The following is a 15,791-nucleotide window of genomic DNA, read 5'->3' on the forward strand; positions in this document are numbered from 1 at the left end:
AAGAGAGATGGCCGTATGATAAAGAAAGAGAATGGGGTGAGGGGGGTAGGGGCGTAGTACAGCCGTCAAATCATAACCGAAGAATCGGGGCAACGCTCTTGAAGCACTCTCTCTCCCCTTCTGGAGCACCTCAAATTTCACTTTTGTTTCTCTTTTATGTTCGTGTTTCGCCGGCGCCAAGCTCAAGATGCCCCGGAGGAACTCGCAGGGGGAAGTAGGAGGGAAAGAGAGAAAGAGAGCACGCTCCCTTTCCCGCTTCTTCGGAATAGGGACCGTACCGCCGCCGCTTCCCTACTGCCTGCCTCCGGAGGTTGGCGCCGGCGGCACAACGTGGCGCCACCGAGTCGCGATGTTGGGAGAGGGTAGAAGTGGGGGGTGGCGCAGGCTTCAGGACGGACGGGGTGCGGGCGAGGCGGAGAGTGAGGAAAAAAAAAAGAGTACCTTTCCGCTTCCGTCGGAATTATCTCCGCGCTCTCGCGCTCACTCACCTTCTGGAAGAGGGAGTTTCGGGAAGCGCATTCTCTCCACCCTCTCCCGCCGTGCTCCCTCGCTCTTTTCGCCTTTTCTTCCCGACTTCGTATTTGAAGGAGCCCGGGGGTCCCGCGCGGGACAGTACCACCGCAGGCGCCGGCGCGTCGCCGTCGAACGACGAGAAGAGATAGCGCGCGTCTCACCTGACACACGCAGCGCCGAGTTCCGCGCGCGCGCCTGAGACGCTTCTCACTTCTTAAGCAGGTGCGAGGCCCGCTCGGGTAGTTCTCTTTTCCGGCCTCTCACCCAAGGATCGCTCGAGTTCGACAAGTTGTTGCTCGCGGCTTGTCGAGAGCGTTGCAACTGCCAACCTTTTGAATACCGGTGGTCGGATCGAAAGCTGGACTTCCTGGCTTCGCCCGAACGGACTGAACCGTTTTTTGGACCGCGGAGTGATGCGGGCCTTCCCGAGAGACTGAGCAGCTGCGGTGCCCCGAGCGGGAATGTTTGGTGGTCGTCGTGCCGAAGGAAGCTGCTGCCGCTGTGTCCGCAGTCGCTAACGTCGAGGGATCCCGAAATGTGGCGGCGGTTCGTGGTGGCAGGGTCCCGTGGCGCCTGAAATAGAAGGAAACAAACGAAAGGAACCCGAAGGCACGAAGCTTCCCGCTATAGCGAGAGGAGGGCCCCGCCGACTGCCCCCCGTGCTCTTTGCGGCACCGACACCGCCTCCTGATAGATGAAGGCCAGCTGGGAACTTGCGCACTTCGCACTCGGCCTGTGCTTCCTCTGTTTCACAAGTGAGTGCCGAACCCGCTGTCTTATCGTGGCAGACTTCTGCAGTCAATTCGGACCGAGATGAAGAATAATATGTAACGTGCCTCGTTGAAGTGAATTTCAGTAATTGAGACGTTGCGCATATCTCGGGCAAGCCAACGACGTTTACTCAAGATAAGGTTGGCTTCCTAATGCGTCTTAAAGGTGGCCGTTTTTAGATAACGCTGCAGCATGTGACATCAAATATGTGATAAAGACTGCGGCTTGCTTAAAAAAATATTATGTATATCACCTCGAAAAAAAAAGGAAACGATAAATATGGAATCGTCGTGCCTTGTTCTTGGTCTGGTTTCCACTGGTTTCCTTCTCAATCATAAACGATAACAAAGAGTAACTTCTTGGGATTCCATCTGTACTATGCATTTAAATTATTCCTGGTCGCGAGTCACCTTCCCCGTTGGGTTAGAATGCTTGCCGGAATTCCCATATATACAACCGGTACGTCAGATCGCTAAGCACTAATCATTTGGCACTTATTGTGATATAGTGATGTTTTATGCACCAGACTATGATATTAAATATCTGTCCCGTCATTTTCTAATTGGTTTTCGGGATTACACATATACTCGTTAACATAAGAAAACAGTCAAAAGACTCACACGGATTCCTGATATCGTATTGTGGACGCTGATGCACGGATTATCTTTGAACTCAACAAACACAACACTGCCACAGCTATCAGTCCTGCAAAGCGCCTACTGTAAATTCCGAAGGCACTTTTCCCTGTGACAGGGATTAAGATGTAAACTCAGACAATAATTTATAGATTTGTGATCGTTACGGCGCTCCGCGTTGTACAAGAGTTAAAGCCAAAGCGGCCCACCTCAGACCATTCTGAAACAATTGCGTTTTTTTTTTTCGCTTAGCTGTACCGGAAGCACCATCATTTGTCAGCTTAAGCCATAGAAGCTAGCGCAGTGGTATTTGTGTTCTCGCCGCTTTCCTTTTAACTTCTTTTTTTTTCAGCGCCTACGTGCCGAACACTAGTTTCCCGTCGACATTTAGGACACAATAAGGTGCTTTCGTTCGTTCTGCTTTAGTGGTTTTCGTAAAGCTGGCTTTTCTGGATAATTGCCATGCAGAAGGTGAAGTTAACGTTACAGGAAAAAAGGATTACACGACCGCAAGAATTGCGAGTGGTTCAACTTTTAGTCAACTTGCGACAATCAAGTGCAACCTTCGGAAAAAAGAACAAGAATGGGCCTAAGAGGAGGAGGAGGAGTTGTAGTGTGGTTGCTCGGACGGTGTGTGCGCAACACTCTTGCGGACACTGCAGTAGTTGCTCAAGTTGGAGTGAAAGCGCAATTCATTGAAGCAGAAAAAAGACTAACTGAAAAGTATTTGATAGATGTATTCTGTGACGATGAGAAAGAAAATAATTGAGAGTGTGGTAGAAATCATAATACGCTTGTGGAGGTAAATATAGAGTGATCAGAGATATTGGAGCAGCAGTACAGAACGATTGAGCTTGCCGGAGAGGTAGTTTTTGAGGGACACGAACTGTGGTTCGCCTAACGATAATTGGACTTTTCTGTGACCAGAAACGACTGCTAAAGAAGAAAAAAAGACGGGCTTATACAAACAAAAACAATATAGCTACGCCAAAGCAAGTAGTGTTATGATGGAGAGTCAGCTGTAGAATCTTACTGAAAGATAATAATAGTAATATCACCTTTGAGTATCTCAGGAATGAGTAAAGTTTGAAGAAAAGTGTTAAGGTAAACTAGTATTCCATTAAACGCCAACTTATAGAAGTGTCCAAGTTACTTCTTTGCAAATAATCTTAACGGGACTGACAACCAATGTTTTATTGTACCCGTTTTAATAGTGCAACGAAAAGCTTACTCATCTGAATGTGTGATGGTGCAGGGGTAACGCTGAAGACGCCGTGGAAAACTTTGTATCAGAATTTTCCGATAAGCATTGGGGATGGAGTCGTGCTCAAAAAGCAGGCTGGAAACAGTGATAGGTGAGTGCAATAGCGATTATACGCCGGCATTGGTGGGAGGCCGACGACAAGTGGGGCTCTAGCTATAAGAAAGTTATATTTTGTTTATCAAGCCGATGTTCCTGTGGTTAATGTTTGATAAAGGGTTGAATTATTTTTAAAATAACAAGTGCTGTCCGAATCTATGACCCCGCGACGGCTCCCTCCAAGTAACACAAATTGATCTCGAAGGACATGTTTTTGCTGGCTGCAAGCGCCAGGCTTTCTTTCTTCGCCAAATCGAGCTAAGTGGTAGGATATGCCACTAGTGCTATTATTGCAGTGCTGGCACCCATTCATGGTACAATTCATCGATGGCATTTTGTATCTCGCAGTGACCACAGAACTCGGGGTACTAACTCGCAAACTCGCGCGCGCAGAACAGCCCTCATGTACTATGTCGCGATGCGTTCAACAGCTCTGCCTGCTCTGCCCGCTCCACTCGGTTACCACGAAGGCAGCGTCGATCGTTAGCGCACACCTGTTTTACTTCGTAAAACGCATAGAATAATGCGCAAAAGGCCTAATAATATACGAATTGCAATTTTAAGCAATAAGTATGCTGTACTTAATAGCAGCCGACTTACGTACAGTAATCACATATACTACATCAGAAGTTCCAAGACTTCACCGCCAGGTCGTGCCACTTACTGGTTTTTGAGACTTTCTTTGCCAATTTAAAATTATAATTCTGATTTAAATCACGAACAGCGCGCTAGATTCTATGACTATAAACCGCGGTCATTTCATTTCCATCAACATCTCACAACCCATTCTGGCCAGTTGTCTGTCCCGTTAAACGCATATTAGTGCAGTGAAGGTTGAATGCATTATTGCAACATGGTATTTATGAACACGCTTACACTCCTTCACACATATATTCACATTAAAGAAAAAAAAAACAAGTTATTGTACTTTCCAGATGGTGGAGAAGTTTTAAAATTGAGGTTTTTAAAATTATGTGATCGCCTGCTACGGCAAAATGTAAGAGCGTTACATGGCAAGTCGAGGATTAAAGCGGGAACACTCATCAGCGGCTTTGAAAAGTGAGGCCGAGGTAGCTTTCATTCAGTAGAATCATTCGCATACAGAGTTGCAAGCGTTGAAGAAAGATTATTTATTGATTATATTGGTCACAGTTTCATGTCTCCATCTTTGAAAGCGCTTCAGCCCCCGTTGTAGTGTACAAGACAACAATTGAATTGAGTGGTTGGGATACAATATTTCTAACAAGTGCTCCGGAGCGCATTTATTCATCCGGCATTATAATTTATGCAGAAAGCATCGGCGGAACTTCAGGGTGCAGCAGTTTGCGTTCGTTTCATACGTTGCGTAGAAATGTCCGCTTATGATGCCGAATGTGAAAAAGAAAGAAAGAGAGAAAAAAAAAAAACTATGTAGAATTTCGTGAACTCATCGTCTCGCAAAACAGTAAACTGTTTCGTTGTGACGTCAACGTTCGAATTCATAATTTGATCTTGGAACCCCGGCGCATATTTCTGCTCCATCGTATACACGGTGGAGCTTTACTGTACGATGCGATAGAGACATCTTTGAGCTTTCAGACAACGGAAGCGTTGTGTCGGTAAGCGGATAAAATACCAAGTTGAGAGAAAGGAAAAAAAAAGGAGAAAGACACCGCGATAATTTAATACCTGTAGCAATCGGCGTTGCATACTTTCTCTTCAAAGCCGCTCAGATGTGAAGCGAGAACGCGGCCAGTTGTTTTGGAAAGGAATGATTGAAAGGCTGTATGCAGGTTATCGGATACGAGTGGCACTGCTGAATTCTGCTTCCAAGTGAAAAGCATGGAGAAGAAAGCGGCTGCATCTCCAGCCACTTTCCTATATAGGCTGTCGTCTGTTGTCCGTTGCGTCAAAGCCCTCTATGCAGGAAGGTTAATGCATTTTAAAGCTCCTCTTATAGATTATGGAATAGAGAACTGACGACGACAGACGTACGTGTTACTAATTCTTTCCGCGTTATTGAGATTAAAAAAAAAGAACGTTTTTGGATTAGCAGCCGCAAGCCACGGGAAAGTGTAAGAAGGCTAAGAAATACTGTCATACATGGGTCCTCGGTGATGCTGCAGGCCAGATGTAAGCTTTAAATTTATGAGCAAACACATGAGAATGTTCGATAAATGCAGTAGAGCGTCAATTTAAAGAGAAGTCAAGAAACCACAAGGAACTGTTAACCGAAGTCACGCAATTGAAACGCTAATGTATGTGCTTAATCTAGCACGGAGCATTTGACGTTGACATTTGAGACACGGGCAACTTTGATATAGGCACCGGCATTTGACATGTTTATTCAAGCGAGCAGAACATCTTGCGGGCCTTGTTGGTTCACTATTATGGACTGATACTTTTAGCGCGAGACGGGATACAGACCACACAAAAAGAAGCAACATAAAGAAAGCTTGCGCTCAAGCTTTCTTCAAGTTCCTTCTCTTTGTGTTGTTTGTTTCCAGTCTCGCGCTATAAGTATCAGTCCCTAATAATTGTTCAAGTGATGCCCGATGAACTAGGTGGTATTTCAATGCAGAAAGTGCCGGCGCATGAAACGAGTATGAAAGCTCTCTCATAGTTTTCATTATAAAAAAACAACCACATAAGTTTTATTAACTAGAATTTCAAGAAGGATGTGTTGTACTTTAAAGGACGGTCGCTTTGTAGTAACTTGGTGAGCTGGCTTGTTCCTTTAAATAGAAATAAAGAAATCAGAGGACATCAAAGCACTTCTTATGAGTTGTGAATGCGAAAGCATTAATGTCCAATTGAACGCCGCTGAGCGGTCCTTCGAGTTATGAACTCCTCGCGGGAAAGCGAGCGCCACGAGACGCTCGTCCAACGCCTCCTAGATAGCACAAGTTCGGTACACTTCGATCTGTGAAGTCACGCTACCCTGCCCGACCGCCATAGAATGTAATGGCGATGCTCCCGAATAAGCCGCGGTGATTTCGACGTCACTGCTTTCGTCACGTCGGGCTTGGCACTAGAAAATTCGGTCTAAGTAGCATGATGCCATAATGCAGAGTGCACAGGTCTGCTATCCAGGAGGTGCTGGTTTAGCCCAGTGGGTAAAACACTCGGCTTCGGAGCGTGGGGGTCGTAAGTTCAAAACTTCCTGCCACCAACGCTTTTCCTTTCGAACCTATTCTGCTTTTTTATACGTTAATTTCTTTATAGCGATTACCGAGGTGAAGTTAAAACGCAGGCGAGAGCTTGCGCGGACAAGCAACGCGCGGATAACACAGGCTTCCGAGAGAGAGGTTGAAACGCGGCGATGCCCTCACGCAGCACCTGCCGTCCCAGCGTGGCAGCAAGTGTTCCCTTTCACCCACTATGCTCCGTCGAGGCGCGCACATGACGTGACGTCACAGCCAATGGGAATTTAGGGGCCGTTTCGCTGCTACAGACGCCGGCTTTTTCGCTCAATGGGCCATTTGATGCTTTCGCATCAATAAGGAAAAAAAGGGAAAGTACGGCCCAATCTTATGAATCAAATTCAATGCAGGAGCCGCGGCAGGTAATTTTCATCACTTCCGCTCGACGAAGTTCTACTGCACTCAGTTATAGAGAACAGAATATTGTGGTTGCAGTCGAAGACATAAGTGCTTGTCTAATCTGATATTACTGAACATTCTGTTTGCTGCAGCGACACTTGCAACCGGTGTAGAAGGACGCCTGAAAGTATCCGGGCACTATAGAGGCGAAAAGTGATGAAGCTAAAGTGACACAGGTGTCAACAGTCGTACGCAGAGCGTATCAGTGGTCCCTGACCTTTGATGATATTGTTACGGGGAGGCAGACGCAGTAGGACAACGTATTTACAGTATTTTACAAGGCGATGAAGCGCTGAACCATATGGGCGAGAGCGCGCCAGATCCAAACCGTAATCTTCATCGACGCTCCTCTTGACCAATAGTACCGTGACATGAATCCCGGCTACTGAAGCACCGTCACGGTGCTTGCTGTGCTGTGGGCGAGTGGTAAGGTTTAAGGCGGGATACGTGGACAACGTCTGTAGGTGGCGAGACGGAGGGAGAGGAAGACTCGAGCGGGCCAATCGCGTAAGTGAGGTTGGTTATACGCCTTAAGACACGGTAGGATCCGGAGTACAGGGAAAGCAATTTTTTCGGAGAGTCCAACACGCCGAGTTGGAGTCCATAGAAGCACAAGGGCACCCGGAGTGTAGATAACGTCGCAAAACAGGAGTCATAGCGGTGCTTCTGGTGGCCTTGCGATGTAGTAGGGCGATGACGAGCTATTTGACGTGCCTCGTCAGCTTTGGAAATGGCATCGCGGGCGTACTCAGTGGGTAAATGGGCGGCATCGGGGGTCATAGTGTCAAAGGGTAACTTTGGGTCATGGCCAAACAGAAGATAAAAGGGTGAAAAACCAATGGTATCATGATGGGAAGAATTGTAAGCAAATGTAACGAAGGGCAACGCAACGTCCCAGTCTTGATGGTCAGAAGAGACATACGTAGAAAGCATGTCAGTTAGCGTCTGATTCAAGTGTTCTGTCAAACCGTTGGTTTGCGGGTGGCAAGTCGTCGTAAATTTGTGTTTTGTCGCGCAGGAGCGAAGCAACTAATCGATAACTGTGGAGGGAAAGTAGCGGCCACGGTCGGTGAGGAGTTGACAAGGGGCTCCGTGATGTAAGATGATATGGTGTAGCAGCAAATCAGCGACATCCGTAGCGCAACTGGTACACGAAGGGCGCGTGTAATTGCGTATTGGGTGGTGTGGTCCGTAGCATCGACAATCCATCTGTTTTCAGAAGTAGAAGCAGGGAAAGAACCGAGGACGTCAAGGCCAACTTGGAAGAAGGGGTTGAAGGAGACCAGCGAGAACCGGCTGCGTGCCCCAATGAAAAGAGAGGCGCTCGTCCATTGCGGCCGACGAATCCTTCTGTTGTTCACACATCTAAATGAAAAAATTAGTTCTAGTCATAGAAACGAAAAGATAAAGGAACGTTGATTTATCTCTGCTCAACGTGCCAGCAATCGTTCCATTTTAGCAAGCCGTAAAGAAGCCTTTCATAGAGGATTCAAATCAACACTAAGAAAAATGTGGCAGGAACCACCCTTGATGATAATGTAAGGCAATGAGAAGCATTTCCTAATGTCAACATCGCTCGATGGGCAAATCGAAGCGGCTAGGGCGGCGAGGCAGGATGCGATGAGAAGGACCCCGAGATCTGCACGGCCGTGGAACGACGTCCTCCCGGTGAAAACGCTCGCTCGGAGATCACCGAATGCGCGGGCCGTGGCACCTTGACGACATCCGATCGGAACCAGAGGCGATGTGCAGAAGGGATACGCCGCACAAACTGTGTCCTCGACGGAGTGCTTTTGAAAGAACGCGTCTATGGCCCGCAAGTTCAGGTCCACCAATCCGCGCTGCTTATTCTCGGCGACCTGTTCTGCGCCCGTCGGCTTGGCGTGTCGCTGTTGTTCGGCCGTGCGCCTCTTGTCTTCTGGCTCGCACAGATCCACGGCCATCCGTATCACCTTGGCCCACCGCGTTGCGATTATACACTCTAAGCCCCGTAACCAGCGAGCCTCTAAACCCCGTAACCACTTTAAGCTGCAGAGCCTTCGCACTCTTACCTTCCTCTTCTGTCTGATGCTTTCAAGGGCCCATTGCTGTTAATTAATTATGGGATTTTACGTGCCAAAACCACGATCTGATTATACGGCACGCCGTAGTGGGGGACTCCGGAATAATTTGGACCCCCTGACATTGTTTAACGTGCACCTAAATCAAAGTACACGCATTTCGCCCATTGTTGCATTTGCAACTAGAGGCCTCCGCGCAACCGAGCCACACCTAAGTGTGGCGCGATAACTCGTACCGGCGAGTGGAGCATGGAGGCGCCGAGCCAACAGCGGCGAGCGAGCTGGCGCGCGGCGCATGCGCCAACACTAACAGTGGTTGGTGCTGGCTCATGCGCGCGCACATCGGCGACGAACTCTGCGACCTTGGGAAACCTCGTATTTGACCTTGACTCCGAGCGGGAACGAAGCCCGCGAATACACGAAAAATTGCCGCGCGAGGCAATTTGCGTGTATTCGCGGGCTTCTTTCCACGCTCAGAAAAACACTTTTACGTAGCACATATTGAGGAACAGAAAGCTGTATGAGTTTTTCATGTGCTCTAGTTTCTCATTGACACTATTAATTTAATTATAGTATTTGAGAAGTTGATCAACTAATCAAGACAAATTGTGTAATTAGGCGGGATGCAAAAGTAATCTGATTATCTTCCAAGCGACGGCAAACAGCATTAGCTTGGTATCCAGGTATACGTAGCATTAGCCTCACAAGTGTTGCTGTAGGTGTCGCCGCAACAACTCTCACTCTCAAGGCGCGCGAAAATAGAAATTGCTCGTCGAGATGCGGATTAGAACCACCGACCTCAGGGTTGGGATACCACCACGCTAACCAATTCAGCCACTGTCAGTTCTTTTTTCTTTCATGGTATTTATTACGAATATAAAACGTACAGCCACTGTCAGTTCATGATGCTCCCCCTTAACAGCGGGGTTTTAAATGCGCAAGTGGTCGGCAGGCGCTCGTGCTCTGCACGCGCTCGTGCCACTGCTCCCGCGTTCGTCGTCGTCGTCTGCTTCCACAGACGGCTGCGTTGCCGCTAATCATGCCAGCGTAGAATTTCACTTCTCTTCTGTCGTCGTAAAGGAGAGGCCACGTTTACGGGGGTATGAGCCATTGCTTAAGGGGGTATGAGCCATTCAACCTCTTATGTAACGGACAGATTTAATTCTGAAGAAACTTCATGGAAATCCATCCAGAATGAACGCGCTCGTGAAAGGGCTCGTCATCGACGTGCCGATTCTAGCGTGAAGGCCTGCTAAGCCCAGGGGAAACGTCAGCGAGGAACAGTGGACCCCGAGTTGAGGGAGCGCGATGTTAAGGCCAAACATCGCGAAAAGCTGCCAACCCTGAGCTGCGGGAACGCGATGCTCAGGCCACATCTCAGCGTTGTCTAGCCCTCCAGGAACCAGACAAAGGTGTTGCATGCATCGGCAAGCTAGCGCCAACTTCCCCGGTTTCAACGCGAGTTTTTCAACTGAAACTTCTGATCCAGCCGCAGTGCGTGTGACCGGTTGTGGTTCGAGCGCAACGTGGTATACTCGTCAGGGCAATTCCTTCGGAGGAACAGCGAAGAAACACACGACAAGCTTCGCTTACTCCCATTTCCTTGACAGGGGACGTGCTACTAATTAAAAAAAATGTTGGTGCATGATAGTTGGGACACCCTGTGTGTATAGACCACTAGGTGCACTTATACATAATACATTTCAGAACAGTTACGATGGGGCAGCTGACAAATAAAACCTGACAAATTCTCCACATTTGCGCAATCTTTGTGAAAACTGCATATCTTACAATGAGCATGTCCCCCTCGCAATTATGCCCGCGTGCCTTTGCCTGCTCCCAGTGTTTGAACTCTGAAAACGACCACTAAAATCACGAGGACGACGGGAACCTGCGGCTCGTCACGGTACGACACTGCGGCAACGTTTATATATAGCGAGCACGGCCGAAATCTTGGGTGTGGAGCAACGCACTGCCTACATTTTTTTTTGGCAGATAATGTAGTGTCACTGTACCAATTCATGCCAACGTCAGGAACTGCAGGATATATTCATGGTAGAATGGTTATCTCCTACACCCTAAAATTAGATTCGAGCGTGAGATGATTGTAATCATAAGCGTTCTTTGCGAAACCCGGTGGGACATTGCTGAACGTGGCTGCTGCTGATGTGTCGCTGAATAGCCAACACACAGGACAACACTCATATAATGAAGTGGCTTATACATACATACATACATACATACATACATACATACATACATACATACATACATACATACATACATACATACATACATACATACATACATACATACAGCATACAGCATACATACATACATACATACATACATACATACATACATACATACATACATACATACATACATACATACATACATACATACATACATACATACATACAATACATACATACATACATACATACATACATACATACATACATACATACATACATACATACATACATACATACATACATACATACATACATACATACATACATACATACATACATACATACATACATACATACATACATACCGCGAGCTGAGCCGTTGCGTAGCAACCGCAGCAGCTGGCAGCGCCGCTCGCCGCGCCATATACAGGGTGTCCCAGCTATCACGCAGCACGATTTAAAAAAAACAAGGAACGGGCGTTACGCGAAGCAAACTTAGTGCGTATTGTTTCCAGTACAGTGGAGTAGCCGCCAGTATTTTTTTCGTTACTGAGATTTAAATAATTAATCGTAATTAATTATCTAACTCGAGAAGTACTGTCCTAATTATCAAAGTGTCAATGAGAAAGTTGTAGAGCAACATGAAAAACTCCCGATACAGCTTTCTGTTGCTCAATACGTGCTACATAAAAGTGTTTTTTCCGAGCATGAAAGAAGCCCGCGAATACACGCAAAGTGCCTCGAGCGGCCAGTCGTGCGGCAATTCTTACACCGTCATGTGTAAGACGGAGACGTGCAGAACAACCCAGCTCAAAAAAAGTTTTGGCTGGCCTAGCAGCCAGCACGAGCACCGTGCAACAACATACCACGTGGCTGAAGCAGCCCACTGAACATGAGAAAGCGGAGAGGACACAGGGAAACACGAGAGTTTCTCCGCTTTGTTCGTGTCCAGTGCGCTGCTTCATCCACATGGTATGATAATTAGTCCCTAACTCGCCCAATTGCAGTACAACATATAATTTTTGCAATAAGTGTTCGGTTCATTCGTTCACTCGCCCAACTTTTCACATTACCGAAGCGTGCAACAGTTCGCTCCGGGTGCCTACAAGGCGTAATGGGTGTTTTGGTCTGCGGCAGTTTTCGGTGGCGTGTCCGTAGAGCCGTGTGTAATTTTGCACGGCCGCTGATGCCACTGAGACGCGAAACAATCGAAGGAAGCAGAGTCAGGTGAAGAGGCCACTTAAAAGCAGCTTCAGTAAATTGAAATCGATAAGAATGTCACCTACCATATGCATGCCAATTTTCTGGCGAAGCATCCCTGCCTCGGCATGTTGCGCTGGCGTGCTTTGTCTGCGAAGAGTGGGCGCATGCATTTAGTTTTCGCGCACCGCGCACGCGCGAAACGAGCTCGATTAGTATAATGATCAGCCAGTTTTATTTACCCCATTCGAAATGGAGTGTTACAGGGTGTTGTACATAAATGTTTATTTTGCACAGCGAAGGAAGTTAGAAATTTAAGGCAGACGAATAAAAGTAGCTGTTTCGCCCGACAGGCGAACCATCGACTGCGATAGCAAATGCCTATACAGCTATACGAAGTAAGGATAGTAGTTTTATTAGCCTTATAAACTTGCAAACATTCGCTTACTATTTAAATTACCAATCATGGTGCGGGCGCGCACAGGCAAACATGAACACATCACACTCGATGACCGCGGACACTCGCTGTCAAAAGGCTGGCGTGAGGAGGCGCGGCAGCCGCAGCGAGCGAATTTACCTTCGTGCTGTGTATCGCTTCAACACAAGCGCGAGATTGAGTCGCGATCATCGGCTCCACTCGCGTGCTTTCACTCGCACCTACAGTGTACGGCGCGCGGCGACGGTGTTATCGCCCTGGACTTTATACGGAACATCACGGCGACGGCTAGAATGCGCCTGGAGTGTCCAATCGCTATAAAACAAAACAGGAATTCGCCATGATGGCAGAAATGTTTGCCATATCTTGAGATGCACAGGCGTTACCACGGCAGAAATTTCTGTCGCGGGAATGGAAACTTTGTAGCGCGATCTCAAATTAAGTCATCTGAACAAAGTCAGTTCTGTAAAAGTGATATATATATATATATATATATATATATATATATATGTCGCGCTTCTGGCGTTTTATAGTTACGATGAGGACGACTTTGTTGTAAAAAAAACTTCGCCATGAAACACACACGTCACGTTTACGACCCAAATTTATTCCTTATTCTGGAACAAACCTATCTGAATTTTTCTTCAACCGAACAGAGCTGATATCCTTTTGAAGCACGTAAATGCGAAAAAAGAAACGACATACAACCAACAAGTGGGCACTTTTAAGGATATCCCTGGTACTCAGTATAACCACGCAACCTCCGGCTCTCGTGATACTTCGTGCGTTCGTCAGAAACTGCCAAAAGACACACGGACAGCATCTTCAAACAGTGATGGCAACGTCTCGAGCAGTTCCTTTTACTTCCCAGCTTATGACTCGCTTTCTAAAATTGCGCGAACTGATGTTCAGATCGCTGCAGATCATATCTTGCAGCGCTCCTTTTTTCTACGTGCATTGAGTGGCACCCCCGCACTTGCTATACCCGAGGAGGACACATGACCCAAATAGGGACATTTTTAGCAGCATGCGCGTTTTATAGTCTTTACCATTTTTAGAGCCCATAGTTCAGTAGATTATACCACCGCTGTTAGGCCCGTTGGCAGGATCGCACGTGACACATTAGCCGTCACTTCGAGCACCGGACGTATTAAGCGCGGCGACTGCAACGTATAGCGAGCTGGCTACGTACTTTGGAAGTCATTTTTATCTTCTTCTGCATTTTGTACCTCATTGTTCCAGCGCGTGTACAGTCGATTAAATAATTAGAAACCGATAAGTGCCTTTCGGGGAGGAAGGAGTGAGAGGAAAGTCAATCGTGGCGGAGCATACTTTCACGTAATGAAAAGTACGAAGAAAAGATAAAAAAAAAGAAAGAAAAGAGACAAGCAAGAAACAGCGGCAGGAACGAAAACAGCCGAACTGAAAGCTGTTCCACGGTGTCAAAGCGTGCTCGCAATGCACAGTGAACACGGGCCCCGAACTGCCGCTTGCTCCGCAGTTTTTTTTTGCTCGCTGTTTCTTTGTCAGTCCGCTCATCAGCGAAGAATGATGAACCCTGTGGTGGCGGGAAGAGTGCTGCTGCGCGAAGGGGACGCGCCAGTGGAGGCAAAGCGTGCGGGCGCCCGTTCGCGTTGGAAAACAGTTCTCGTTCCCGGGGCGTCCGTTGTCGGCGTCCCCCAGGCCAGGAATAATAATGTCCATGCAAATGCCGGCGCCAGGCGGCGCGGTGTCGCCAGAAACAAAGCGTCGCGTTGAAGCCTTGCCGGGACTCGTTAGCTCCCCGCTCGGCGACCGTCGTAGAGGAAAGGGCAGGGAGGGCGTTGGCACGCCGGAGTATTAGCGAGCTTTTAAAACTTGTCGCTGCCACTGGCGACTGGCGGCGTTCCCCCGAAACATGCCAGCGCAAAGTAAAACATGCAGCTACACCGCGTGACGAAGTAGTAAACGATTCCAACGCGCTTTTGTGACTGGAGGTTTGACGGGGAGGAGGGGGCTGGCTTGGAACAGTTTACGGCTTGTTTGCTGGCTTCGTGAACTTCTTTTTGTGATCGCTGGTGGCGACGAAAACCGAGCGGTTTTATTCAGTGTGACGTAAAGTCTGCGCTCATATTCCGCGGTAAACAGAGAAGGAAGGAGACGTGATAATATAGTGATATACCCGCGTCATGTGTGCCTGCAGAAATGAAAAAAAAAAGGGTTTTCAATCAAACTCACGGTCACTCAGGATGCCAGAGTCTTCGTCCGTCTACATCGATGCTGTCATGCGTTCAGTCAGCGACAAGCAGGGTGGTAACGATATCTGCACCAAGCCCGGTTCTAGCTGGTGAGATTATTCGAACCGAGGCCTTGAGCTTCGGCGAAGTTGTGGCTTTTAATGGTGTAGGGTCACGCGATTTGGCACGATTGCGCACTCTAGAATTTGCGACGTTTTGGAAGTTGTCGGTCTCTGCTCACGTTTGTCACCAAACATCCGCGTATCTCACTTATTCCATGGACAATATTACGTAAACATCGACATTTGAATTAAAGTTGCCTATAGCATTGACTTTTGCGTGCGCTTATCAAAGTCACTTCTTTTTCAGATGAAACGTGACAGACCACAAAAGCCTGCTTGGTTTTGTGCAGCTAAGAATTTTACATTCGAGAAGTTTGTTCTTCTTGTCAGACACTTCCCATATCTATTTGAAAGGAACTAGAATTGTCGGAGCGCCAATATGCGCGAACTCATATTGCCACACAATATAATGAAACGGGATCTGTCTCTGTAGTTTTGAACATTGCCGTAAAGGCTTTAAGGGTACGCCAGCTTTTCAAGACCTACATTGAAAGACTGACGTGCCCTTAGTGTGAACTTCGGTCTTGTTTGAATTTCAAAATTTTTGCGATATTAGTGGCCCTGTAGACAGAAAGCTGACGAAGCTAAAAAAAAGACAATAAACGAGTGATTCACAATTTATGTTAACTTATTTAGCAATGACATAACTAGGAGGCAGCAAAAAAATAAATAAAAGAGAGAAAAACATCAGATTTCAGC

At 47.3% G+C, this 15,791-nt stretch overlaps 1 protein-coding gene across 1 annotated transcript in view; it reads left to right on the top strand.

Annotated features, from left to right (window-relative positions):
* Window positions 1-632: 632 nt before the first annotated feature.
* Window positions 633-15,791, top strand: part of LOC119450272 (putative carbonic anhydrase-like protein 2) — a 219,739-nt gene continuing 204,580 nt past the window's right edge. Inside the window, exon 1 of the mRNA XM_037713684.2 lies at window positions 633-1,268. Within this exon, the coding sequence (XP_037569612.1) occupies window positions 1,208-1,268 (61 nt within the window). The 5' untranslated portion in view covers window positions 633-1,207. The remainder of the gene's footprint in view (window positions 1,269-15,791) is intronic.

The sequence above is a fragment of the Dermacentor silvarum genome, chromosome 4, assembly GCF_013339745.2.
Source record: "Dermacentor silvarum isolate Dsil-2018 chromosome 4, BIME_Dsil_1.4, whole genome shotgun sequence".
NCBI lineage: Eukaryota > Metazoa > Arthropoda > Arachnida > Ixodida > Ixodidae > Dermacentor > Dermacentor silvarum.